General features: G+C 41.7%; 1 protein-coding gene across 8 annotated transcripts in view; it reads right to left on the reverse strand.

Annotated features, from left to right (window-relative positions):
- Positions 1–26,793, reverse strand: part of map4k5 (mitogen-activated protein kinase kinase kinase kinase 5) — an 88,282-nt gene that overhangs the window by 25,515 nt on the left and 35,974 nt on the right. Inside the window, exons 10-27 of one of the 8 annotated variants that reach the window (XM_061893951.1) lie at positions 26,049–26,180; positions 25,207–25,269; positions 25,063–25,144; positions 24,860–24,976; positions 22,829–22,907; positions 19,562–19,621; positions 17,107–17,165; positions 16,971–17,038; positions 16,584–16,622; positions 16,226–16,267; positions 10,602–10,644; positions 8,028–8,238; positions 7,893–7,916; positions 7,714–7,799; positions 6,300–6,341; positions 6,067–6,151; positions 2,209–2,288; positions 382–442 (exon numbers count right to left, since the gene is read on the reverse strand). In XM_061893951.1, coding sequence (XP_061749935.1) covers positions 382–442; positions 2,209–2,288; positions 6,067–6,151; positions 6,300–6,341; positions 7,714–7,799; positions 7,893–7,916; positions 8,028–8,238; positions 10,602–10,644; positions 16,226–16,267; positions 16,584–16,622; positions 16,971–17,038; positions 17,107–17,165; positions 19,562–19,621; positions 22,829–22,907; positions 24,860–24,976; positions 25,063–25,144; positions 25,207–25,269; positions 26,049–26,180 — 1,373 coding nt within the window. The remainder of the gene's footprint in view (positions 1–381; positions 443–2,208; positions 2,289–6,066; positions 6,152–6,299; positions 6,342–7,713; positions 7,800–7,892; positions 7,917–8,027; positions 8,239–10,601; positions 10,645–16,225; positions 16,268–16,583; positions 16,623–16,970; positions 17,039–17,106; positions 17,166–19,561; positions 19,622–22,828; positions 22,908–24,859; positions 24,977–25,062; positions 25,145–25,206; positions 25,270–26,048; positions 26,181–26,793) is intronic. The other 7 variants (XM_061893953.1, XM_061893952.1, XM_061893954.1 and 4 more) reach the window with 7 other exon arrangements.

Here is a 26,793-nt window from a genome sequence, read left to right on the forward strand (position 1 = left end):
AACTTGAATGGGATTGTGCTGAAAATTTTAATTTTCCTGAAGGAACTCTCCTGACGGAATAAATAAAGTACTATCAAATCTAATCTAATAATGTTCCCCTTTAATTACTAACAGTTACAACACACTTGCACAATTGTGGCTAAAATAATGTATTTTTCAGCTCATTAGTTTAAAAACCCACAAGGTTAAGTAAATCTGCCATTGCGTGATCAGTATGTCGCGGTGACAGCTCTTAGAAGAGGCAGGCTCAGCAAACAAAAGGAACGTCGTCTATTTTCAGGTGGTGGCGGCAACGGCAGATAACGCAGGGACAAAGGCAGCAGCGGGAGGCGATGACGCGGACCGGTGACGGGTGAGGCGGGAACTGCGATGGTCACTTACCCGATAAAGACATCAGGTTGTTGTTGATAACGTACAGCCATGTGCACTTCCTGGGAAAGAGCTGAGAGGGAAACAAAAGGTAAGATCAACTGCAACAGTGGAAACACATCAATACAGGTACGGTACTGCATTCCTCTAGTTCTGTGACATTTTAGTGGAACTGGATTTAGCCCCTAAATGTGTGCCTGGAGGGATTAATGTATATTAGGGTAGTCCCAGTACGGAAATATATTGATATTTTGATACTTGTCCAAATAAAAGGGACCACAAAAAATGTCATTATTGGCCTGATTTTAATAGAAAATCTTACAAGACATTAAACATAGGTTTCTTACTGCACTCAAAGAAAAATTTTAGAAGGGCTGGGCGATGTGGCCTTTTATTGATAACTCAATATTTTTAGGCCATGTCGTGATACAGCATATATATCTGGATATTTTGCCTTAGCCTTGAATGAACACTTGATGCATATAATCACAGCAGTATGATGATTCTATGTGTCTACATTAATAAATAAATGGTAAATGGGTTGTATTTGTATAGCGCTTTTCTACCTTCTAGGTCAGCGGTGCCCACACTTTTTCTGCAGGCGAGCTACTTTTCAATTGACCAACTCGAGGGGATCTACCTCATTTATATATATCATTTATATTTATTTATTTATGAAAGAGACATTTTTGTAAACAAGTTAAATGTGTTTAATGATAATACAAGCATGTGTAACACATATAGATGTCTTTCTTTCACAAAGACAAGAATATAAGTTGGTGTATTACCTGATTCTGATGACTTGCATTGATTGGAATCAGACAGTAATGATGATAACGCCCACATTTTCAAATGGAGGAGAAAAAAAGTTGTCCTTTCTGTACAATACCACATGAAAGTGGTTGGATTTTGGCATCTAATTCATCCAGCTTCCATACACTTTACAAGAAAAACATTGGCGGCAAATTCCGTAGCTTGCTTGATTGACATTCACGGCACCCGAGGGTCTTGTGAGATGACGCTGGCTGCTGCCAGTTCATTATTATGAAAAAATGACAGAGAGGAAGGCGAGAAACACTTTTTATTTCAACAGACTCTCGCGCCGTCCCTTCCGTCAAAACTCTAAAGGCCGACTGCACATTTCCTATCTTCACAATAAAAGCCCTGCTTCATGCTGCCTGCGCTAACAAAATAAGAGTCTCAGAAAGCTGGCGTGCACATCACTTGTGCACGCCAGCTTTCTGAGGGATCGCTTGTGCACGCCAGTTTTCCGAGACTCTGTATTTAGTTAGCGCAGGCAGCATGAAGCAGGGCTTTTATTGTGAAGATAGGAAATGTGCAGTCGGCCTTTAGAGTTTTGACGGAAGGTACGGCGCGAGAGTCTGTTGAAATAAAAAGTGTTTCTCGCCTTCCTCTCGGTCATATTTTCATAATAATGATCTTGCAGCAGCCAGCGTCATCTCACAAGACCCTCCGGTACCGTGAATGTCATTTAAGTGACGTCTTGGTGAAGATTGATGAGCACTCATTTTTAGGTCTATTTTTTTTAAAAGCCTGGCTGGAGATCGACTGACACACCCCCCGCGGTCGACTGGTAGCTCGCGATCGACGTAATGGGCACCCCTGCCGTAACTTCTTCTTCTACGGGACAAAATGAAGTCGGTGGCTGCTTACCGTAGTTGCGAGACCTGTTGTAGCTCAATATTGGTCCATATATAAGGCGCACCGGATTATAAAGATCACTGTCAGCTTTTGAGAAAATTTGAGGTTTTTAGGTGCGCCTTATAGCGCGGAAAATACGGTACGCAAAAATGTCGACTGAACTTGAATGATCTTTACCTGCTCCATTGTGGCTTCATGCAGCTCATTCAGATTCAGCGTGTAGATGCCATCCTCTGTCCCAAAGATCAGGTACTGGTCTAGGAGGAAATAATACATGTTATATTAGGGATGTCCCGATCCAGGTTTTTGCACTTCCGATCCGATACCGATATTGTTTTTGCACTTCCGATCTGATACAGATACAGGCCGATACTGGCCTATCCCAGCATGTGTTACAGTTTAAAGTTATTTAGCCTACTTAGTTGTCAGATTCATGTTGAAAAGGGTTTTAGTACTCTTGATAACAACTAGCCAGCTGAATTAGGTGAGTTGGTATTCAAGGATAAGTGAAGTATATTTTTTTGTATAGCGCTTTTCTCTAGCGACTCAAAGCGCTTTACATAGTGAAAGCCAATATCTAAGTTACATTTAAAGCAGTGTGGGTGGCACTGGGAGCAGGTGGGTCAAGTGTCTTGCCCAAAGAAACAACGGCAGTGACTAGGATGGCGGAAGCGGGAATCGAACCTGCAACCCTCAAGTTGCTGGCACGGTCGCTCTACCAACCGAGCTATACCGCCCTAGGATAAACACAAAATAGAAAAAAAATATACATGACAAACAGAAATGGCATCATTAAACAGTAAAAAAGTGAACAGTAAAACGTGCAAATAATACTGTAAACATTATTTAAAAAAGCAAAACACACAAACAACCTAATTGGGATAAAATGTCTATAACTCAGCATCAATACTTGCTCTTGAACAAGTGTAAACTAAAAAAAAAAACTATCTACACCAGGGGTGCTCACACTTTTTCTGCAGGCGAGCTACTTTTTAATTGACCAAGTCGAGGAGATCTACCTCATTCCTATTTATTTATTTATGAAAGAGACATTTTTTTTAACAAGTTAATGGTGTTTAATGATAATACAAGCATGTTTAACACATATAGATTCCTTTCCTTCATGAAGACAAGAATATAAGTTGGTGTATTACCTGATTCTGATGACTTGCATTGATTGGAATTAGACAGTAATGATGATAACGCCCACATTTTCAAATGGAGGAGAAAAAAAGTCCTCCTTTCTGTCCAATACCACATGAAAGTGGTTGGTTTTTGGCATCTCATTTGTCCAACTTGCATACTGGTTTTTAAACACTTTGTTATGAGAGTAGCATATGTGTGTGGCCCTTTAATGTCTGGCAGCAGGTGAGTGATGTCAGTGAGTGTGCGGGCGGGCAAGCAAGTGAGAGAGCGGTCGCTGAGGGCGGGGGAGAAATACATTGGCATCAAACTCAATAGCTTGCTAGCTTGTGCACGCTAGCTTTCTGAGACTCTTATTTTGTTAGCACAGGCAGGATGAAGCAGGTCTTTTATTGTGAAAACAGGAACTGTGCAGTCGGTCTTTAGAGTTTTGACAGGAAGTAAGGAGTCTGTTGAAATAAAAAGTGTTTCTCGCCGTCCGTCCTGTTAGTGATTTTTTTTCTTAAATATGAGCTCGCAGCAGCTAGCGTCATCTCACAAGATCCTCGGGTGCCAAGAATGTCAAAAAACTGACGAAAGTGAAGTTTTGATGAAGATTGATGATTGACGTGTGGAGTTCCCCAGGGTTCGGTCCTTGGCCCTGCACTCTTCAGCATCTGCATGCTGCCGCTGGGTGACGTCATACGCAAATACGGTATTAGCTTTCACTGCTATGCTGATGACACCCAACTCTACATGCCCCTAAAGCTGACCAACACGCCGGACTGTAGTCAGTTGGAAGCGTGTCTTAATGAAATTAAACAATGGATGTCCGCTAATTTTTTGCAACTTAACGCCCAAAAAACGGAAATGCTGATTATCGGTCCAGCTAGACACCGACCTCTATTTAATAATAAAACTTTAACATTTGACAACCAAATAATAAAACAAGGCGACACAGTAAAAAATCTGGGTATTATCTTCGACCCAACTCTCTCCTTTGAGTCACACATTAAAAGCGTTACTAAAACGGCCTTCTTTCATCTCCGTAATATCGCTAAAATTCGCTCCATTTTGTCCACTAAAGACGCCGAGATCATTATCCATGCGTTTGTTACGTCTCGTCTCGATTACTGTAACGTATTATTTTCGGGTCTCCCCATGTCTAGCATTAAAAGATTACAGTTGGTACAAAATGCGGCTGCTAGACTTTTGACAAGAACAAGAAAGTTTGATCACCTTACGCCTATACTGTATATACCTTTATATACTTATATACATACATATATACCTATACTGTTTATACCTTTATATACATATATACATACATATATACCTATACTGTATATACCTTTATATACATATATACATACATATATACCTATACTGTATATACCTTTATATACTTATATACATACATATATACCTATACTGTTTATACCTTTATATACATATATACATACATATATACCTATACTGTATATACCTTTATATACATACATATATACCTATACTGTATATACCTTTATATACATACATATATACCTATACTGTATATACCTTTATATACATATATACATACATATATACCTATACTGTATATACCTTTATATACATATATACATACATATATACCTATACTGTATATACCTTTATATACATATATACATACATATATACCTATACTGGCTCACCTGCACTGGCTTCCTGTGCACTTAAGATGTGACTTTAAGGTTTTACTACTTACGTATAAAATACTACACGGTCTAGCTCCATCCTATCTTGCCGATTGTATTGTACCATATGTCCCGGCAAGAAATCTGCCTTCAAAAGACTCCGGCTTATTAGTGATTCCTAGAGCCCAAAAAAAGTCTGCGGGCTATAGAGCGTTTTCCGTTCAGGCTCCAGTACTCTGGAATGCCCTCCCGGTAACAGTTCGAGATGCCACCTCAGTAGAAGCATTTAAGTCTCACCTTAAAACTTATCTGTATACTCTAGCCTTTAAATAGACCTCCTTTTTAGACCAGTTGATCTGCCGCTTCTTTTCTTTCTCCTATGTCCCCCCCTCCCTTGTGGAGGGGGTCCGGTCCGATGACCATGGATGAAGTACTGGCTGTCCAGAGTCGAGACCCAGGATGGACCGCTCGCCTGTGTATGGGTTGGGGACATCTCTACGCTGCTGATCCGCCTCCGCTTGAGATGGTTTCCTGTGGTCGGGACTCTCGCTGCTGTCTTGGATCCGCTTGAACTGAACTCTCGCGGCTGTGTTGGAGCCACTATGGATTGAACTTTCACAGTATCATGTTAGACCCGCTCGACATCCATTGCTTTCGGTCCCTTAGAGGGGGGGGGGGGGGTTGCCCACATCTGAGGTCCTCTCCAAGGTTTCTCATAGTCAGCATTGTCACTGGCGTCCCACTGGATGTGAATTCTCCCTGCCCACTGGGTGTGAGTTTTCCTTGCCCTTTTGTGGGTTCTTCCGAGGATGTTGTAGTCGTAATGATTTGTGCAGTCCTTTGAGACATTTGTGATTTGGGGCTATATAAATAAACATTGATGATTGCTCATTTTTATGTCTATTTTTTAATGCCTGGTTCCGCGATCGACGTAATTAATGCCCACCCCTGATCTACACACTCCTTTCAACACAGACGTGTTGTGTTGAATGTGTGCTGGAAAATGCGAAACGGAGCATAGGGAGCAGCAGAAGAGTGGAATGTATTATTTAAATCAGTGTGTTGGAAAACACGGACCAGATTTTTTTAAAAACTGGATCTGGATCGGCATTTTCCCATGCCATGCCGATACGCATTTTTTGGCAAATATCGGCGGCCGATCCGATATACCCTACATGTTATACATATCAGGTACATGGCAAGTTGGGTTACGTTGTGACGCTGTTGGCCGAGCTACCTTTGGTGTCTGGGTGGATCCAGGATGTGGCACAGTTGATCTTCAGAGGACATCCATCAAACACTTTGGAGAAACAAGCTCCCATCTGCCAAAGAAAAGCAAGAAAACGAAATAATTTGCAAGAGATAGATGTCAGTGTGGTCACAGGCTTTATTTGTTCTTTCAACCAGTCAGGGTTTAAGAGCAGAACCAAGCACTGAGCATTATAATGCAGCAGAAGAGACATCACTCACCAGCACTTTGGGTGTAGGCGGCAAACCGTTGATTGCTGGTTTCTATGAAAGAGATGAAAACAGCGTAAAGAAGCCACAATTTCCCTAAATTTAGCTAACAAACAATACTGGGCTGCGCTTGTGTTCCTGCTAAGACAGGGGTCGGGAACCTTTTTGGCTGATAGAGCCAAGAAGCCAAATATTTCAAAACGTATTTACGTAAGAGCCATAAAATATTTTTTTAACACTGAACACAACTAAAAGTCTGCCTTTTTAAGTAAGACCAACATTTCTTGAGTATAATAGGTCTCTTACTCTTTGTAATAACCGGGGCGGCATAGCTCGGTTGGTAGAGTGGCCGTGCCAGCAACTTGAGGGTTGCAGGTTCGATTCCCGCTTCCGCCATCCTAGTCACTGCCGTTGTGTCCTTGGGCAAGGCACTTTACCCACCTGCTCCCAGTGCCACCCACACTGCGTGGCGCGGTGGGAGAATGGCCGTGCGCAACCCGAGGGTCACTGGTTCAAATCCCACCTAGAACCAACCTCGTCACGTCCGTTGTGTCCTGATCAAGACACTTCACCCTTGCTCCTGATGGTTGCTGGTTGGCGCCTTGCATGGCAGCTCCCTCCATCGGTGTGTGAATGTGTGTGTGAATGGGTAAATGTGGAAGTAGTGTCAAAGCGCTTTGAGTACCTTGAAGGTAGAAAATCGCTATACAAGTACAACCCATTTATCATTTATTTTATCACTATATAAAGCGCTTTGAGTCACTAGAGAAAAGCGCTATATAAATATAATTCACTTCACACTTCACTTATTATGAAGCGAATTGTGTAGGGGGCGTGGCCTGCAGGCCTGCAGCGAAGCGGGGTGTGCCGGGAGCGGCCTCGAAATCAGCGACAGGTGCGTAGATGGCCCAGCTGGGCCTTGTTATCTAATCACCTGTCGCTCTGTTATAAGCAGCAGCCAGGAGGAGAAACGGGGTTGGGGCTGGAGCCGGAGCGCAAGCGAGAACAAAATAGAAAAATACAATTGCTGGAAAGCAACTGAGAGACTTTTTGGAAAAATAAAACAATATTGTAACCCTGAAACAGGCTCTCATGTCGGTGCTTGGTGGTCTGAAGAACCCTCAGGAGGGCAAACCCCACACTAACCATTAATAAAGTACTTCTTACCATTAACACAACTGCTTGAACATAAAAAAGCATGAAGAGTGTTTTATATTTTGAACGTTATTTTTAACAAGTGGAATTATTCATTACTTATCGTGTCAAGCAATGTCAGCTCAGATTTATCCGAGAGCCAGATGCAGTCATCAAAAGAGCCACAGGTTCCCTACCCCTGCGCTAAGACATCAAAAATATCTGATTTAACGTTCAAGAAGGTCAAATGTTTTCTCTGCGACAACCAAAAAACTAAAAGGAGGAGACGTACAGGAAATTCCTTCTTCATCCTCCGACGCGCTCGGTTGGGTGCCGGCTTGGGGCTGCCGCCATTCTCGCTGGCATCAGAGTCGTCGTCTGCAGTCAGAGCGGACAGAATATTAATGTCAGCGTTACTGGGTTGTCATGCTGCTAAACACTTGAGCTTATGTTTGCATCAAGCTACCTCACCTTTGCATTCAGATTTACTGACAGCTTTGTAAGAAAGAAGGCAGAAAATGAGGAGCGACAAAGCGGAAGAGAGATGAACACACATGCTGTAATGCACCTTTGCCAAAGGAAACAAAAACGACACTAGAATCCCACCTTGGTCTGAGGCTTGGGACAAGAGCCCGGGGCTGCTGACGCTGACTGAGAGAAAATCCGGAGACGAGCTCCCCGCCTTCTGGCCGTGTTCTGGCGTGCTCCGCCGGCGCACCATTTGGCCCGGTCCGTTCTCAGAGTTGGGGAAGCGCCGCACCGTCAGGAGCCGCTCATCGTTGAGGCCAATGTCCTCGGAGGGGCTGTGTACACGGGGCTGAGGAGGACGACCAGGGTGGCGGATTTAACTTAAACTGCAGATTAGGGCTCGGAAGGGCACATGATTTTGCAATGCATTGTGGGGGCTGGGTAGTCATTGTTGGTGGACTAAGACAACTGTAGTCAAGCAGCAGTATTGTGAGAGAGAGAGCAACAAACTGGATTAAAATGGATCGTACAAACCCTGTTTCCATATGAGTTGGGAAATTGTGTTAGATGTAAATATAAACAGAATACAATGATTTGCAAATCATTTTCAACCCATATTCAGTTGAATATGCTACAAAGACAACATATTTGATGTTCAAACTCATAAACTTTATTTTTTTTGCAAATAATAATTAACTTAGATATTCATGGCTGCAACATGTGACAAAGTAGTTGGGAAAGGGCATGTTCACCACTGTGTTACATCACCTTTTCTTTTAACAACACTCAATAAACGTTTGGGAACTGAGGAAACTAATTGTTGAAGCTTTGAAAGTGGAATTCTTTCCCATTCTTGTGTTATGTAGAGCTTCAGTCCTTCAACAGTCCGGGGTCTCCGCTGTCCTATTTTACGCTTCGTAATGCGCCACACATTTTCTATGGGAGACAGGTCTGGACTGCAGGCGGGCCAGGAAAGTACCCGCACTCTTTTTTTACGAAGCCACGCTGTTGTAACACGTGCTGAACGTGGCTTGGCATTGTCTTGCTGAAATAAGCAGGGGCGTCCATGAAAAAGACGGTGCTTAGATGGCAGCATATGTTGTTCCAAAACCTGTATGTACCTTTCAGCATTAATGGTGCCTTCACAGATGTGTAAGTTACCCATGCCTTGGGCACTAATGCACCCCCATACCATCACACATGCTGGCTTTTACACTTTGCGTCGATAACAGTCTGGATGGTTCGCTTCCCCTTTGGTCCGAATGACAGGATGTCGAATATTTCCAAAAACAATTTGAAATGTGGACCCGTGAGACCACAGAACACTTTTCCACTTTGCATCAGTCCATCTTAGATGACCTCGGACCCAGAGAAGTCGGCGCCGTTTCTGGATGTTGTTGATAAATGGCTTTTGCATTGCATAGTAGAGCTTTAACTTGCACTTACAGATGTAGAGACCAACTGTATTTAGTGACAGTGGTTTTCTGAAGTGTTCCTGAGCCCATGTGGTGATATCCTTTAGAGATTGATGTCGGTTTTTGATACAGTGCCGTCTGAGGGATCGAAGGTCACGGTCATTCAATGTTGGTTTCCGGCCATGCCGCTTACGTGGAGTGATTTCTCCAGATTCTCTGAACCTTTTGATGATATTATGGAGCGTAGATGTTGAAATCCCTAAATTTCTTGCAATGTCACTTTGAGAAAGGTTGTTCTTAAACTGTTTGACTATTTGCTCACACAGTTGTGGACAAAGGGGTGTACCTCGCCCCATCCTTTCTTGTGAAAGACTGAGCATTTTTTGGGAAGCTGCTTTTATAGCCAATCATGGCACCCACCTGTTCCCAATTAGCCTGCACACCTGTGGGATGTTCCAAATAAGTGTTTGATGAGCATTCCTCAACTTTATCCGTATTTATTGCCACCTTTCCCAACTTCTTTGTCAAGTGTTGCTGGCATCAAATTCTAAAGTTAATGATTATTTGAAAAAAAAAAAAAAAAGTTTATGAGTTTGAACATCAAATATGTTGTCTTTGTAGCATATTCAACTGAATATGGCTTGAAAAGGATTTGCAAATCATTGTATTCTGTTTATATTTACATCTAACACACTTTCCCAACTCATATGGAAACGGGGTTTGTACAAAAGAAAAGAAATCTCGGGACAGTACCAAAAAAAAAAACCAGCACCCTGTTCTAAAGGCTCGCCACCTTAAAAAAAATAAGTAAAATTGGTGGAAATGATCCTTATGAGCACATCTAATAGACGAGGATTCGAGCAAGCTGCAGAATGTGTCCTGTGTTTTGTTCGTCAACGGAGTTACTTTTTATACAACAGAATAAAACAGGCTTTGATTCAAACTTACCGGTGTGAAACTACCGTGAACACACCAACATGTACCAGGTGATGGGGTTAAAAGTCATGTTTGATCATATTCATCGTCTCACTAATCCACACTTCTTTGGCTTTGCTTTGACGCTTGAAATTCGAAAAATCTCACCAAATTATTTTCTTTCCTGAAACGATTGTGGCAGTTATTGATGCCACACTTTGAACTTGTTAAAAGAACACCAATTCAGGACAAAGTCTTCTATTCAGGACGACGCCAGCATGAATCACAATGCAATCGCGTTTCCACATCACATGACTTCCACGAGTTCTATTATCCTTTTAATGCAAGGAAGTATCATCAGAAATGTGACAATGCCTCTTACTTTTGGGGGCCGAGGAGGAGGATACCCTGGCTTGAGTGTAGCGCTGGAATAGAAAATGGGAAAAAAATGTCAAAGCTCACATGAAAACAATGACACTTGAATCGACCACACTAGACATAACATTAGGTACGCCTGCACAATCTAACCAGATGCAAGAGTTGTAGAAGAACATGTTTTCCAAAATATGCTGTTGCAATTTGCAGTAATATAGCTTTTTTTTAGCTACAGGGCAGAAACCCCCCCCCTAGACCACATATGAAGTCCTCTCCAAGGTTTCTCATAGTCATTCACATCGACCTTCCACTGGGTTGAGTTTTTCCTTGTCCTTATGTGGGCTCTGAACCGCGGATGTCGTTGTGGCTTGTGCAGCCCTTTGAGACACTTGTGACTTAGGGCTATATAAATAAACATTGATTGATTGATTGATATTCAACATATCGTTCAGTTTAAGACGTTGAGTCAGCGTTTTTAAATGCAAAAATATAACACCACCATCAGCTAGTATATGTTACCAAAAGTGGTTTGAAAGAACATATCTAACAAATAAATGTTTATATTTTGTACAGAGCGCCAATAACCCTTAAAAGGCACTGCCTTTGCGTGCCAGCCCAATCACATAACATCTACGGCTTTTCACAAACACAAGTGAATGCAAAGCATACTTGGTCAACAGCCATGCAGGTCACACTGAGGGTGGCCGTATAAACAACTTTAACACTGTTACAAATATGCGCCACACTGTGAACCCACACCAAACAAGAACAACAAACACATTTCGGGAGAACATCCGCACTACCCAGAAGCCTTTGCAGCACTAACTCTTCCGGGACGCTACAATATACACCCTCCCCCACCTCAACCCTGCCCCCTCCTAACCCCGCCCACCTCAACCTCCTCATGCTCTCTCAGGGAGAGCATGTCCCAAATTCCAAGCTGCTGTTTTGAGGCAAGTTAAAAAAAAAAAAAAAAGCACTTTGTGACTTCAATAATAAATATGGCATGAGGAGGTTGAGGTGGGCGGGGGCAGGGTTGAGGTGGGGGAGGGGGTAACCGAGGGGTGTATATTGTAGCGTCCCGGAAGAGTTAGTGCTGCAAGGGCTTCTGGGTAGTGCGGATGTTCCCCCGAAATGTGTTTGTCATTCTTGTTTGGTGTGGGTTCACAGTGTGGCGCATATTTGTAACAGTGTTAAAGTTGTTTATACGGCCACCCTCAGTGTGACCTGTAAGGCTCTTGACCAAGTATGCTTTGCATTCACTTGTGTTTCGTGAAAAGCCGTAGATGTTATGTGATTGGGCTAGCACGCAAAGGCAGTGCCTTTAAGGGTTATTGGCGCTCTGTACAAAATATAAACATTTATTTGTTAGATATGTTCTTTTAAACCACTTTTGGTAACATATGCTAGCTGTTGGTGGTGTTATATTTTTGCGTTTAAAAACGGTGACACGTCTTAAACTGAACGATATTTTGAATATCAATCAATCAATGTTTATTTATAAGTAAACATTGATTGATTGATTGATATAGCCCTAAATCACAAGTGTCTCAAAGGGCTGCACAAGCCACAACGACATCCGCGGTACAGAGCCCACATAAGGGCAAGGAAAAACTCACCCCAGTGGAAGGTCGATGTGAATGACTATGAGAAACCTTGGAGAGGACTGCATATGTGGTTTAGGGGGGGTTTTCTGCCGTGTAGCTAAAAAAAAGCTCTATTGCTGCAAATTGCAACAGCATATTGTTGATTTTTTTCCATAACTTGTGTTGTTTTATTTTGGAAAACCTTGTTACAGTGTTTAATGCATCCAGCGGGGCATCACAACAAAATCAGGCATAATAATGTGTTCATTACACCACTGTATATATCGGTATTGGTTGATATCAGAATCGTTTATTAAGAGTTGGACAATATCGGAATATCGGCAAAAAAAGCCCTTATCGGACTTCTCTAATTACATGTTATGTAGACTACAAGCAAGTGTTTAAATGTAGAAAGAAAATCCTGATTCGACCCCTTTACACTACTTAGAGAAGTGGTTCTCAACCTTTTTTCAGTGATGTACCTCCTGAGAAAATGTTTTTAATTCAAGTACTTCCTAATCAGAGCAAAGCATTTTTGCTTGAAAAAAAGAGATAAAGAAGTAAAATACAGCACTATGTCATCAGTTTCGGATTTATTAAATTCTATAACAATGCAAAATATTGCTCATTTGTAGTGGTCTTTCTTGAACTATTTGGAAAAAAAGAAATAAAAGTTGTTGAAAAATAAACAAGTGATTCAATTATAAATAAAGATTTCTCCACATAGAAGTAATCTTCAACTTAAAGTGCCCTCTTTGGGGATTGTAATAGAGATCCATCTGGATTCATCAACTTCATTCTAAACATTTCTTCACAAAAAAATAAATCTTTAACATCAATATTTACGGAACATGTTAACACTGAATATTGCATTGTTGTATTTCTTTTCAGTTTATGAACTTACATTCATATTTTGTTAAAGTATTCAATATTTACATGATTTTACATGACTGTAAATAATGTAAAAATAATGTAAAAACAAGAGTTTAAAGCTGGAAGCGTGTCTTAATGAAATTAAACAATGGATGTCCGCTAACTTTTTGCAACTCAACGCCAAAAAAACGGAAATGCTGATTATCGGTCCTGCTAGACACCGAACTCTATTTAATAATAAAACTCTAACATTTGACAACCAAACAATTAAACAAGGCGACTCGGTAAACAATCTGGGTATTATCTTCCACCCAACTCTCTCCTTTGAGTCACACATTAAAAGTGTTACTAAAACGGCCTTCTTTCATCTCCGTAATATCTCTAAAATTCCTTCCATTTTGTCCACTAAAGACGCTGAGATCATTATCCATGCGTTTGTTACGTCTCGTCTCGATTACTGTAACGTATTATTTTGGGGTCTCCCCATGTCTAGCATTAAAAGATTACAGTTGGTACAAAATGCGGCTGCTAGACTTTTGACAAGAACAAGAAAGTTTGATCATATTACGCCTGTACTGTATATACCTTTATATACATATATACATACATATATACCTATACTGTATATACCTTTATATACATATATACATACATATATACCTATACTGTATATACCTTTATATACATATATACATACATATATACCTATACTGTATATACCTTTATATACATATATACATACATATATACCTGTACTGTATATACCTTTATATACATATATACCTATACTGTATATACCTTTATATACATACATATATACCTATACTGGCTCACCTGCACTGGCTTCCTGTGCACTTAAGATGTGACTTTTAGGTTTTACTACTTACGTATAAAATACTACACGGTCTAGCTCCAGCCTATCTTACCGATTGTATTGTACCATATGTCCCGGCAAGAAATCTGCCTTCAAAGGACTCCGGCTTATTAGTGATTCCCAAAGCCCAAAAAAAGTCTGCGGGCTATAGAGCGTTTTCATTTCGGGCTCCAGTACTCTGGAATGCCCTCCCGGTAACAGTTCGAGATGCCACCTCAGTAGAAGCATTTAAGTCTCACCTTAAAACTCATTTGTATACTCTAGCCTTTAAATAGACTCCCTTTTTAGACCAGTTGATCTGCCGTTTCTTTTCTTTTTTCTCCTGTGTCCCACTCTCCCTTGTGGAGGGGGTCCGGTCCGATCCGGTGGCCATGTACTGCTTGCCTGTGTATCGGCTGGGGACATCTCTACGCTGCTGATCTGCCTCCGCTTGGGATGGTTTCCTGCTGGCTCCGCTGTGAACGGGACTCTCGCTGCTGTGTTGGATCCGCTTTGGACTGGACTCTCGCGACTGTGTTGGATCCATTATGGATTGAACTTTCACAGTATCATGTTAGACCCGCTCCACATCCATTGCTTTCCTCCTCTCCAAGGTTCTCATAGTCATCATTGTCACCGACGTCCCACTGGGTGTGAGTTTTCCTTGCCCTTATGTGGGCCTACCGAGGATGTCGTAGTGGTTTGTGTTGTGGGTTTGTGCAGCCCTTTGAGACACTAGTGATTTAGGGGCTATATAAGTAAACATTGATTGATTGATTGATTGCTAAAGAAGTCATACTGTTCCATTACCTTTGTTCATACTACTGTCACTACTTAACTGCCAAAGAACTGTCGACACCTTCATATTTGTTCCTTCCTATACTGTATATACTGTTTGATCTTGCACTGGTACTGTATTTGACTACTGTACTTCTCCTTGTACTGATACTTCTACCATAACTTCTGTGACATACTGTGCAACTTAATTGTCTTGTATTTAATGTACATCAGTGCTATTCTTTATTGTACACTTGTTTTACCATATTTGAGTTACTGTCTAGAAGTTTGGGGAAATACATACAGGACGAACATCCAACCACTATTCATAATGCAAAAAAGGGCCACCAGACTGATACATAACACAGGACCCCGAGAACACACTAATGGATTATTTATAAAAACATTTGATTTAAAACTACCAGATCTCATCCAACTCAAGACTGCCCAAATGATTTATAAAGCAAGTAAAGATTCACTTCCAACAGGGTTACAGAGAAGATTTTTACAGAGAGAAGGGAATTATAATTTAAGAGGAGAACTACTTTTTAAGATCCAATATTGTAGAACAACGCAGAAACGAATGAGTATAACAATAGCAGGGGTTAAAATATGGAACTGTTTAAAGGATGAACTAAAACACAGCACCAACATAAACCAGTTTAAAAAGCTTTTTAAATCATTTCTCATTAGTAAATATAAGAAAGAAGAGCAAAAATTGTTTTAGAAAGACAATAATATATAATATGTATATAAATACAATTAATGATTTCATAATTATACATATGGTTTGTATTAAAATGTATATATTACCACTTTATATGGATTTAAAATAAATTGTGTATATATAATATATATATATATATATATATATGTGTGTGTGTGTATATATATATATATATATATATATAAGTGTACAAATGTATATGTTTGATTTAAATGTTAAACTGTGTATATGAGACGTGTGCTACATATATGTTGCTTATATATTGTTTAAAAACAAAAAAAAAGTAATATAAGTGAAGCATGTTTTGGATTTCATATATTTTGAACCTTGTTCTTGTTGTAATGGGCTAGGTTTATATAAGCGTTGCTTCAACCTACACCCTTTCGGCTCAATCATTGCTCAAATGAGTGTTTTTTTTGTTTTCTTTTTTTGTTGTTGTCCTTTGTTTTATGTGAAGATTGCCGAAATAAATAAATAAATAAATCAGAGCTATTCAATTGTTTGTATTTTTTTGTATTTAGTGTATTAGATTCTGCAACTAGTGTTTGGAACCCACTGTACGCGATTTCTGAAGAGCATGGAAAAAAAGCATTTCACTGCGGTGTAGTCTGCATGTGACAAATAAAACTTGAACCTTGAATAAATATATTTATAAAAGGATTTTTGAATTATTGCTATTTTTAGAATATTTTTTTTTAAATCTCACGCACCCCCATTTGAGAACCACTGACTTAGAGCGTCAACCGAAACAGACAGAATTTTGGACACATCTGTGCGGGCGTTCCTAATGTTGCATGCAGGCGAGTTTTACGCACATTTCGACGTCTTCCAAGTCTTCCAGATGAGCGACGTGTCCCCTGCAGCCAGCAAACAAGTGAGGAGAAAGGAAGGAGCATTCAGGATGGTTCATGGAGGTATTATTGTGCTGCTAGGAGGGGAGGGCGTGGAGGCCTTTTGAAATGGAAAATATACAGACTACTGATTTGACCAAGGTTTTGGAATGGTCCAATTTGTGGCTGTCCAAAGGCTTGATGGTGAAAGTCCACAAATGTAATGCAATCAGAGCAAGATGATGCAAGATGTTTGGCCTTTTTGTCAGCTGGTGTTTGTAGGCGTGTGATCATGATGGGTGGTGAGATGCAGACTAGTACAGCAAACAGTGTTAAGGGTTACCGTTGGAACAATTCGTCCTCAACGCTTTTGAGGAGGCTCCTTCAGGGGGAACAAGGCGAGAGACAGGCCGACGGCCGAAAAGGGGGGCAAGAGGAGGTGGACGGAGAAAAAAAAAAAAGACAAGCAAAGCAAAGGGAGACGTAAGACAGAGCTTAATTACAGGTGGACAAGTCAGAACAAATAAAACAGCAAAGCAAAGGGGAGTTCATGCTCGGTGCAAACGTTGTAAACCAGTCAGTCACGCAGTGATTGGAACTTTCCCTCCTCCCACAAACACTCCAATTTTGCCACTGAAAATATTGTGGCTGTGCAAGAAGGGAAACAACCCCAGCGTGATGACGGCAGTAAACAAGAGCAGTTACCATGACAACAATTCCTGTGGCTTACCTGGCTGTTATTCCTCCCTCGGCGAAGGGACTCCAGGGAGACGGGAAGTCATTATCTTTGCTGGCGTCCTGTGGAAAGAGACACACGAGCAAAAAATAGCAGCGCCGTGATGCACCTGCACCTTTTTCATCCTCACCATTTCCGAGCGGGCCTCCGTTTCCTTCCTCAGCGGCGGTTCAAACTGAAGCTTGTCAACTGTCGAAAAAGACGAGACAAGGGTTGAGCAGCCGCTGCTTCAATGAGGTGTTTACTCTTGGCACTAGAAGGCATCGGCGATTACAACACCAAAGTATTAAAGCAAGGAGCTTTTGCTTCCATCCATTCATCCGACCTCTTCCGCTTATCCGTGGTCGGGTCGCGGGGGCAGCAGCCTAAGCAGGGAAGCCCAGACGCTTGGTCCAGCTCTTCCCGGGGAATCCCGAGGCGTTCCCAGGCCAGCCGGGAGACATAGTATTCCCAACGTGTCCTGGGTCTTCCCCGTGGCCTCCTACCCGTGCCCGAAACACCTCCCGAGTGAGGCATTTGGGTGGCATCCTGACCAGATGCCCGAACCACCTCATTTGGCTCGGAGCAGCGGCTTTACTTTGAGTTCCTCTCAGATGCCAGAGCTTCTCACCCTATCTCTAAGGGAGAGACCCGCCTCATTTGGGCCGCTTGTACCCGTGATCTTGTCCTTTCGGTCATAACCCAAAGCTCATGACCATAGGTGAGGATGGGAACGTATATCGACCGGTAAATTGAGAGCTTTGCCTTCCGGCTCAGCTCCTTCTTCACCACAACAGATCGATACAGCGTCCGCATTACTGAAGACGCCGCACCGATCCGCCTGTCGATCTCACCATCCACTCTTCCCCCACTCGTGAACAAGACCCCGAGGTACTTGAACTCCTCCACTTGGGGCAGGGTCTCCTCCCCAACCCGGAGATGGCACTCCACCCTTTTCCGGGCGAGAACCATGGACTCGGACTTGGAGGTGCTGATTCTCATCCCAGTCGCTTCACACTCGGCTGCGAACCGATCCAGTGAGAGCTGAAGATCCTGGCCAGATGAAGCCATCAAGACGACATCATCTGCAAAAAGCAGAGACCTAATCCTGCAGCCACCAAACCGGAACCCCTCAACGCCTTGACTGCGCCTAGAAATTCTGTCCATAAAAGTTATGAACAGAATGGGTGACAAAGGGCAGCCTGGGCGGAGTCCAACCCTCACTGGAAACGAGACTCTCCCGAGTAAATCATATATCGTTTTTGATCAGGTAAGGTTTACTTTGCATCTACAGCCATGTTTGTTGCTTTTTTGTTGCGTTTCAGGGTAAAGTTATCTCAAAATTGAAATCAAAATTTGATTGGCTACCCCTAGTTCGGGGGTCGGCAACCCGCATGCAGCTCTTTAGCGCCGCCCTAGTGGCTCTCTGGAGCTTTTTCAAGGATGTATGAAAAATGGAAAAAAATTAAGGGGAAAAAATATGTTTTTGTTTTAATATGGTTTCTGTAGGAGCACAAACATGACACAAACCTCCCTAACTGTTATAAAGCACACTGTTTATATTAAACATGCTTCACTGATTCGAGTATATGGCGAGCGCCGTTTTGTCCTACTAATTTTGCCGGTCCTTGAACTCACCGTAGTTTGTTTACATGCACAACTTTCTCCGACTTTCTAGGACGTGTTTTATGCCACTTCTTTTTCTGTCTCATTTTGTCCACCAAACTTTTAACGTTGTGCGTGAATGCACAAAGGTGAGTTTTGTTGATGTTATCGACTTGTGTGGAGTGCTAATCAGACATATTTGGTCACTGCATGACTGCAAGCTAATCGATGCTAACATGCTATTTAGGCTAGATATATGTACATATTGCATCATTAGGCCTCATTTGTAGCTATATGTAATATGGCTTTATTTTTTTGTGGCTTCAGACAGATTTGTTTTTGTATTTTTGGTCCAATATGGCTCTTTCAACATTTTGGGTTGCCGACCCCTGCCCTAGTTCAATATGTATGTGGTCTGATAATTAGAAAGAACTGAACCCCGCAGTCTATTTGTTAGACATGCGACTCTGAAACTATCTAGTCATTAAGAGCGACACAAAAAGAAGAAAGTGAAGTGAATTATATTTATATAGCGCTTTTTCTCTAGTGACTCAAAGCGCTTTACATAGTGAAACCCAATATCTAAGTTACATTCAAACCAGTGCGGGTGGCACTGGGAGCAGGTGGGTAAAGTGTCTTGCCCAAGGACACAACGGCAGTGACTAGGTTGGCAGAAGCGGGAATCGAACCTGCAACCCTCAAGTTGCTGGCCCGGCCGCTCTACCAACCGAGCTAAACCGCCCCTGTAGAACACGGCAGTGTATCGGAGCGCTGAAAGCTATGAGTCAACTATGCTGTGGAGTGAGAAACTACAAAGTGTTGAGTCAGGTCAGATTCAAACAGAGTGTTAGTCATCCATTCTATTTTAGGGAGTTTGTCAGAGAGCCACTCACTTTTGGGGTGGGTTTACGTGTTAGAACAACACTCCACATGAGAGGGTAAGCGTGGGAATTACACACACACACAAACACACACGCAACACTCACTAGACCGCCACTAACCTGCTTGGCCCCCCAGTGAGGGAGGGGAGCATGGCCCTCCTCGGTCTGTCCCATTGTTTGCTTGGGTAGGGGGCAGAGTCAGAAATACATATTGAAGAGGATGTACTTTTACTACGGAACTACAGTGCATCCGGAAAGTATTCACAGCGCTTCACTTTCTCCACAATTTGCTTTGTTACAGCCTTACTCCAAAATGGAATACATTACTTTTGCCCTCAAAATTCTACACACAACTGAAACCCGCAACTACCGACCACGCAGTCTGATAGTTTATATATCAATGATGAAATATTAACATTGCAACACATGCCAATACGGCCATTTAAGTTTACTAAATTTAAATTTTAAATTTCGCGCCAAGTATCCTGTTGAAAACGTCGCGGTATGGTGACGCGTGCGCGTGACGTCACACATTGTAGTGGACATTTTGTTCCAGCCCGATCCCAGCTATAAGTCGTCTGCTTTAATCACATAATTACACAGTATTCTGGACATCGGTGTTGCTGAATCTTTTGCAATTTGTTCAGTTAATAATGGAGACGTCAAAGAAGAAAGATGTAGGTGGGAAGCGGTGTATTGCAGCTGCCTTTAACACAAACAGAGCCGGTGTTTCATTGTTTACATTCACACACACACACACACACACACACACACACACACACACACACACACACACACACACACACACACACACCCGGCATGGCTCGGTTGGTAGTGTGGCCGTGCCAGCAACTTGAGGGTTGCAGGTTCGATTCCCGCTTGTGCCATCCTAGTCACTGCCGTTGTGTCCTTGGGCAAGGCACTTTACCCACCTGCTCCCAGTGCCACCCACACTGGTTTAAATGTAACTTAGATATTGGGTGTCACTATGTAAAGCGCTTTGAGTCACTTGAGAAAAGCGCTATAGAAATATACTTCACTTCACACACACACACACACACACACACACACACACACACACACACACACACACACACACACACACACACACACACACACACACACACACACACACACACACACCTTTACTATGGAACAGAGCGGTTTCTGGGAGAAAATTGTGGTAGTAAGTCGGCTCTTACTGTAGACATGAAAGGAGCTTGCGTCGTTTCTCGTGCACCTGTCAAAGAAGCAGCTGCCGACTCTCTTGTCTCCTCCGACCGGCCGCCCCCAAACGTGGGATGCTTGCACCGTGGAGGAGGGGGGAAAAAAAGCTCAGCCCGGCCCGACCGGCTGCCTTCGCTTCGCCTCATCGAGAAACGTGGATTCCCTCAGAGACACTGGCGGTCACCACACCCGTGGCCACACCCCTCTGACTTTCAGGTACTACTATATAATCTCACTAAAACACTAGTAACACAATAAGCAGATAAGGGATTTTTCAGAATCGTCCTAGTAAATGTGTCTACTAACATCTAAATCACTCCCACTGCCATGTCTTTTTTTTTTTTTCTAGTCTTTCACTCTTACTTTCCTCGTCCACGAATCTTTCATCCTCGGTCAAACTAATTGGGAAATCGTCGCTTTTTCGGTCCGAATCGCTCACGCTGCTGGTGGCCATGATTGTAAACAATGTTCAGATGGGAGGAGCTCCACAACCCGTGATGTCACGCGTACATCGTCTGCTACTTCCGGTACAGGCAAGGCTTTTTTATTAGCGACCAAAAGTTGCGAACTTTATCGTCGATGTTCTCTACTAAATCCTTTCAGCAAAAATATGGCGAAATGATGAAGTATGACACATAGAATGGAGCTGCTATCCCCGTTTATGTCCTGGTGGTAGAGGGCGCTAGTGATCCTTCTTGCGACTAGTCGGCTGCAGAAGAAGTGACAACAAGCAGCAAGAGTGAGCAGCGTGTGTTTATTTTTTCCTCTCGCTTGCACTTCTAACATGGAGGATTACATATCTAAAATAAAACAGTTTTCATAGTCCGAAAAATACGGTACATATAATTTCTTAGTAGTTTTTTTTAATGAATGTTTTAAATACATTTACAAACAATTCTAACAAAAAATTCCACATTTTCATTACAGGGTTTTGTGTGTAGAATCTTGAGCGCAACAATGATTTTATTCTATTTTGGAATAAGGCTGTAACATAACAAAAAGTGAAGCACTATAAATACTTTCCGGATGCACTGTACTACAGAACTTGGGAGGATTGATCACTTTCTATTCTGCTTTTTTGCACACACACACGCACACATAGATAGATGGATAGATGGATAGATAGATAGATAGATAGATAGATAGATAGATAGATAGATAGATAGATAGATAGATAGATAGATAGATAGATAGATAGATAGATAGATAGATAGATAGATAGATAGATGGATTGGTGCTGTTGAATTTGCAGAAAAACTGTCTATTGAGCTTAACAGCTGGGATGATGACTACGCTGACCAATGAGGGTACAGATTGGACTTACTGTATTTCCTTGAATAACCGCCGGGTATATAGTATGCGCCTGCCTAGAATTACTGCCGGGTCAAACTTGTTTCGCAAAATATTATTTTTATTAGCGCATGTCTAGAATTTCCACCGGGTCAAACTCGTCACGTCACGAGTGACACTTCACCTGTCCTCATTTTCAAAATGGAGGAATCTGATATCAATAATTTGAAATACCATAAAGATTAAGAGCTATTCAGTAGGATTTAAGGTCCAAGCTATTGAATATACTAAAAACAAAAGTAAGCAGCTATGTTTTATTAATATACCGTAGCTGCGTGTGTCAAATATGAGTCATTGAATGACTCCCGCCTCCTGGTGGTAGAGGGCGCTAGTGATCCTTCTTGCGACTACTCGGCTGCAGAAGAAGTGACAACAAGCAGCAAGAGTGAGCAGCGATCGTTTATTTTTTGCTCTCGCTTGCACTTTTAACATGGAGGATTACATATCTAAAATAAAACTGTTTTCTAAACTGGACTTTCAATCGAAGCAGGAGGTAATAAAGGAAGATCTCCGTCAAGACGGAGAGACTTTTAAAACTGAAGAAAGATAAGGAAGACTTCTATAAACAAGTTATCGATGCTTTTGATCAGAAGGAGCTGCGCATGGACTTCATTTATAAGTAAAGGTAAGACCATAATAAAAAAAAATTTAATTAAATGTGCTTTTAATGATGGTATCCTTACATCACACTCAAATTTATAAGCGCAGGCCTAAATTTTGATAAGCGCCGTAGTGAGAAGAGGTTTTAAATTAATTACTGCCCGGCGGCAATTCAAGGAAATACGGTAGTCATTGTTTTAGTGTACTTACAGTCCATCTCTGAGCGTGTCCTCTCTGCTCGAGCTTTCTTGTTGGTGGAGCGGATGGTGTGTCTGACCGCAATGGCGGGCTGAGAGTGAGAGAGCATACAATATTGATTTTAAAATATTTCTTAGGCTTGCAGCGTCCAAAGTGCCCGTGGGCCATTTTCTGCCTTTTTTATTAGACTGATTGATTGATACTTTTATTAGTAGATTGCACAGTACAGTACATATTCCGTACAATTGACCACTAAATGGTAACACCCCAATAGGGTTTTCAACTTAAGTCGGGGTCCATGTAAATCAATTCAAGACCTCTGCATATAGTAAAACATTGTATTTCTGAAATATACTGTATCATTAGTAGCAATGTTAAAATGAACATGTAAATGTGAATTAAGCGATAATCTCTTTCAACATTTTAACACAATCCAGACTCTTGGAACGTATCTGGCAACACATGTTGGGTAGAATGTGTCCTCCTGTTTCTCTCCTTAATGTTACGTTGCCGTATGTAATATGTTGTATTCAGTCACGTGACTTTTGAAAGAAAGTAAACAAGGCGGTGGGCAGCCAAACAGACATGGGTACTGTGCTGCAAACTATCTAAGTACGCAAGGGGCCTTAATCTTACCACCAAATGAGATATGAGCAAAATTTGGAATCTATGCAATGGAATCTATCCCTATATGTTAAAATTAGGGGTGGGCAAATTAATGCGTTAATTACGAGTTAACTCATCAATCTATTAACGCCGACAATTATTTTATCGCACATTTGCGTATGTTGTTTACATGCTTTTATTTTGTTAACGCCTTTTCTTAACAAGATGGCGGCGCCTGGACGGGTTTCGGCGTGGAGGGGCCCTTGGTAAAGATGGAACATTTGGCAAAAATAGCGGACAATTCTGCACTTACGACCGCCAGACAATTCTGGATGTGGATAGATCGGGCCGTTTTGGACTGAATGAGGCGTGCTTGCTAGACCGGCTAGCTAGCATGGGAATACTTTGCCGGCTACATCCAGCGGCCTGTGAAGCAGCGGAGTATATGTGTTGTCTGTCTATTTATCAATAATGCAGACCAGGAGTGTTGGCTGAGTTCTTAACGTTTGCTTTCAGAGCGTGCATATCACAACATACAAGATGCCGTCATGGCGACACACAACCTATACCGGGCTACCGCGCATGCTCCTCACTCCTGTTGCATGCTGGGTAGGGTAGTTCTTTTTTTTCCATGGCTCATAACATCACAATATAGTACCATGTATATGATGCCTTCAGTTTATCAAAGCACCAAGCAAACAATCGGAAAATTCCCATCATATCAATTCCTAGATATGGTCATAATTATTTTAAGTGCACTACGCAGAATAAACACAACATTATTAATATTGCTACTATGGATAATTTGATCAAAAATTCCCTAAAACAGCCCACTACCTATAATATAGGTTTTTTAAACATAAGATACCTGATCAAAAAAATGTTTCTGCTGTTACCTCAGAAATTGCCTGTTCAGATGTTATGATTGTGGCTCAGAGATTTGTATGTAGATTATATTTATTTTCCATAACAAACAGGATAACTTAAATACCCTGGCAGTGGCAATAAGCTTAAATGTTTGTATTTACATTTTTTGAGTTGATTTTCATAAAATATGCTATTTAACTGCTACTGTTTAACAAGGACTGATTTAAATTGTGTTTGCACAACAAATGTTTTGGCGCTTTTGTTCATGTGGGAGAATATTCCAATAAAGGTGCACTACACACTACTTTTGAATTCATTATTGGGCTTTGCGTATACAATGCAGTTAATCGTGATTAATCGGAGAAATAGTGCGATTGACTTCGATTAAATTTTTTTATCGTTGCCCAGCCCGAGTTAAAATATATATATATATGTATATATTTATATATTTGTCCGTCAGTCGCATTCCCAAACATATCACACCACCTGGTGCTCCAGACTACGACTTACTCAAAGCACTTTAAAAAAGTCAAAATTTTAGGTTAGTATATGAGGCAGTGGGAGGTTTACCTCGAGGTCGTCATCGTCCATCTCGCTGAAAAGCTGATGGTTGTCTGGGTTGTTCATCTTGTCCATGAGTTCGACGGCCAGTCTCCTTGTCAAACCCGTCTGCCCCACAAAGACGTGCTGTGGGGAGCAACACACAACCACAAGTTATAACACACAGATTGTAGAATTTAGCATCATAAAAAAAATATTTGTAATTGAATCACTGTGAGGAGCTTTTCTGCTGTGGGCCTCTTCTTGGGGTTCTTGTTCAGAGACACTTTGACAAAGTTATGGAAGGCAGCAGACCTGAGTATTGGATTAGAATCGGTCACAACATTCTCTTCGGTAAGGCGATGTCACACACTCACCATTTGTTTTTGTCTTTTAATTTGGGAGGCTGGAAGCTGCTCTTTGACATCAAAAACAAGGCCCTAAAAACACAAGGTTGTCATTTAGCGGTTTAGCTCGGTTGGTAGAGCGGCCGTGCCAGCTACTTGAGGGTTGCAGGTTCGATTCCCGCTTCCGCCATCCTAGTCACTGCTGTTGTGTCCTTGGGCAAGACACTTTACCCACATGCTGCTCCCAGTGCCACCCACACTGGTTTGAATGTAACTTAGATATTGGGTTTCATTATGTAAAGCGCTTTGAGTCACGAGAGAAAAAGCGCTATATAAATATAATTCACTTCAATTTACTGTGCAATTTTCACCTGAACGTTGCACTCATTCGTCATAATTCTAATTTTTCTCTTAATTTTACTAAATTAACTTTAAAGGGAAACCGCACTTTTTTTTTATTCTGCCCAACATTCACAATCTGTATGTAAGATAAGAACGCAAACGTTTCTTTCTTTATGTATTCTAAATCGTAAAATATGGCGAGTACAAGGTGGCTACCAATGCATCTGATGGGAATACATTATATCATATGATATATATTATGCATAACTCCACGTGTTCATTCATAGTGTTGATGCCTTCAGTGACAATCTACAATGTAAATAGTCATGAAAATAGAGAAAACCCATTGAATGAGGAGAAGGTGTGTCCAAACTTTTGACCTGTGCTGTATGTTTTTGTTATACCTAAGGATTGGGAATGTTAAGACAACGTTCCAAAAAGGGTGCAGTTCCCTTTTAATACTGCTTTACGTAATTACTCAAAAGGTCAGAGAAGTTGCAGTGAATGCTCATGCATGCCTGCTGCGTTACCTCATGGGGTGCAGGTCAAACATAGGCGGCTGCAGCTCGGCCAGCTCGATGGACGTGATGCCCACAGCCCAGATGTCACACAGCTGGTTGTAGCCGCCATTTTTCTCCACTGCTGCCACTTCTGGAGCCATCCTGCACAAAATAGCATCGGAGAGGACAACTAAACATGCGGCCACGACCTACTCAGAGGTGGGTAGTAACGCGCTACATTTACTCCGTTACATCTACTTGAGTAACTTTTGGGATAAACTGTACTTCTAAGAGTAGTTTTAATGCAACATACTTTTACTTGAGTATAGTTATAAAGAAAAAATGCTACTTTTACTCCGCTCCATTTATCTACATTCAGCTCGCTACTCGCTACTGATTTTTATCGATCTGTTAATGAACGGTTTGTTTTGGTTTGTCAAACAGACCTTTAAAGTAGAATCCCTCACATGCCTGCGTTTCACCAATCAAATGCAGTCACTGGTGACGTTTGACTCCGTTTCCCCAATCAAATGCAGTCACTGGTGACGTTTGACTCCGTTTCCCCAATCAAATGCAGTCACTGGTGACGTTTGACTCCGTTTCACCAATCAAATGCAGTCACTGGTGACGTTTGACTCCGTTTCACCAATCAAATGCAGTCACTGGTGACGTCTGACTCCGTTTCACCCATCAAATGCAGTCACTGGTGACGTTTGACTCCGTTTCACCAATCAAATGCAGTCACTGGTGACGTTTGACTCCGTTTCACCAATCA

This window comes from Nerophis ophidion, linkage group LG03 (assembly GCF_033978795.1).
Source record: "Nerophis ophidion isolate RoL-2023_Sa linkage group LG03, RoL_Noph_v1.0, whole genome shotgun sequence".
NCBI classification, from domain to species: Eukaryota; Metazoa; Chordata; class Actinopteri; order Syngnathiformes; family Syngnathidae; genus Nerophis; species Nerophis ophidion.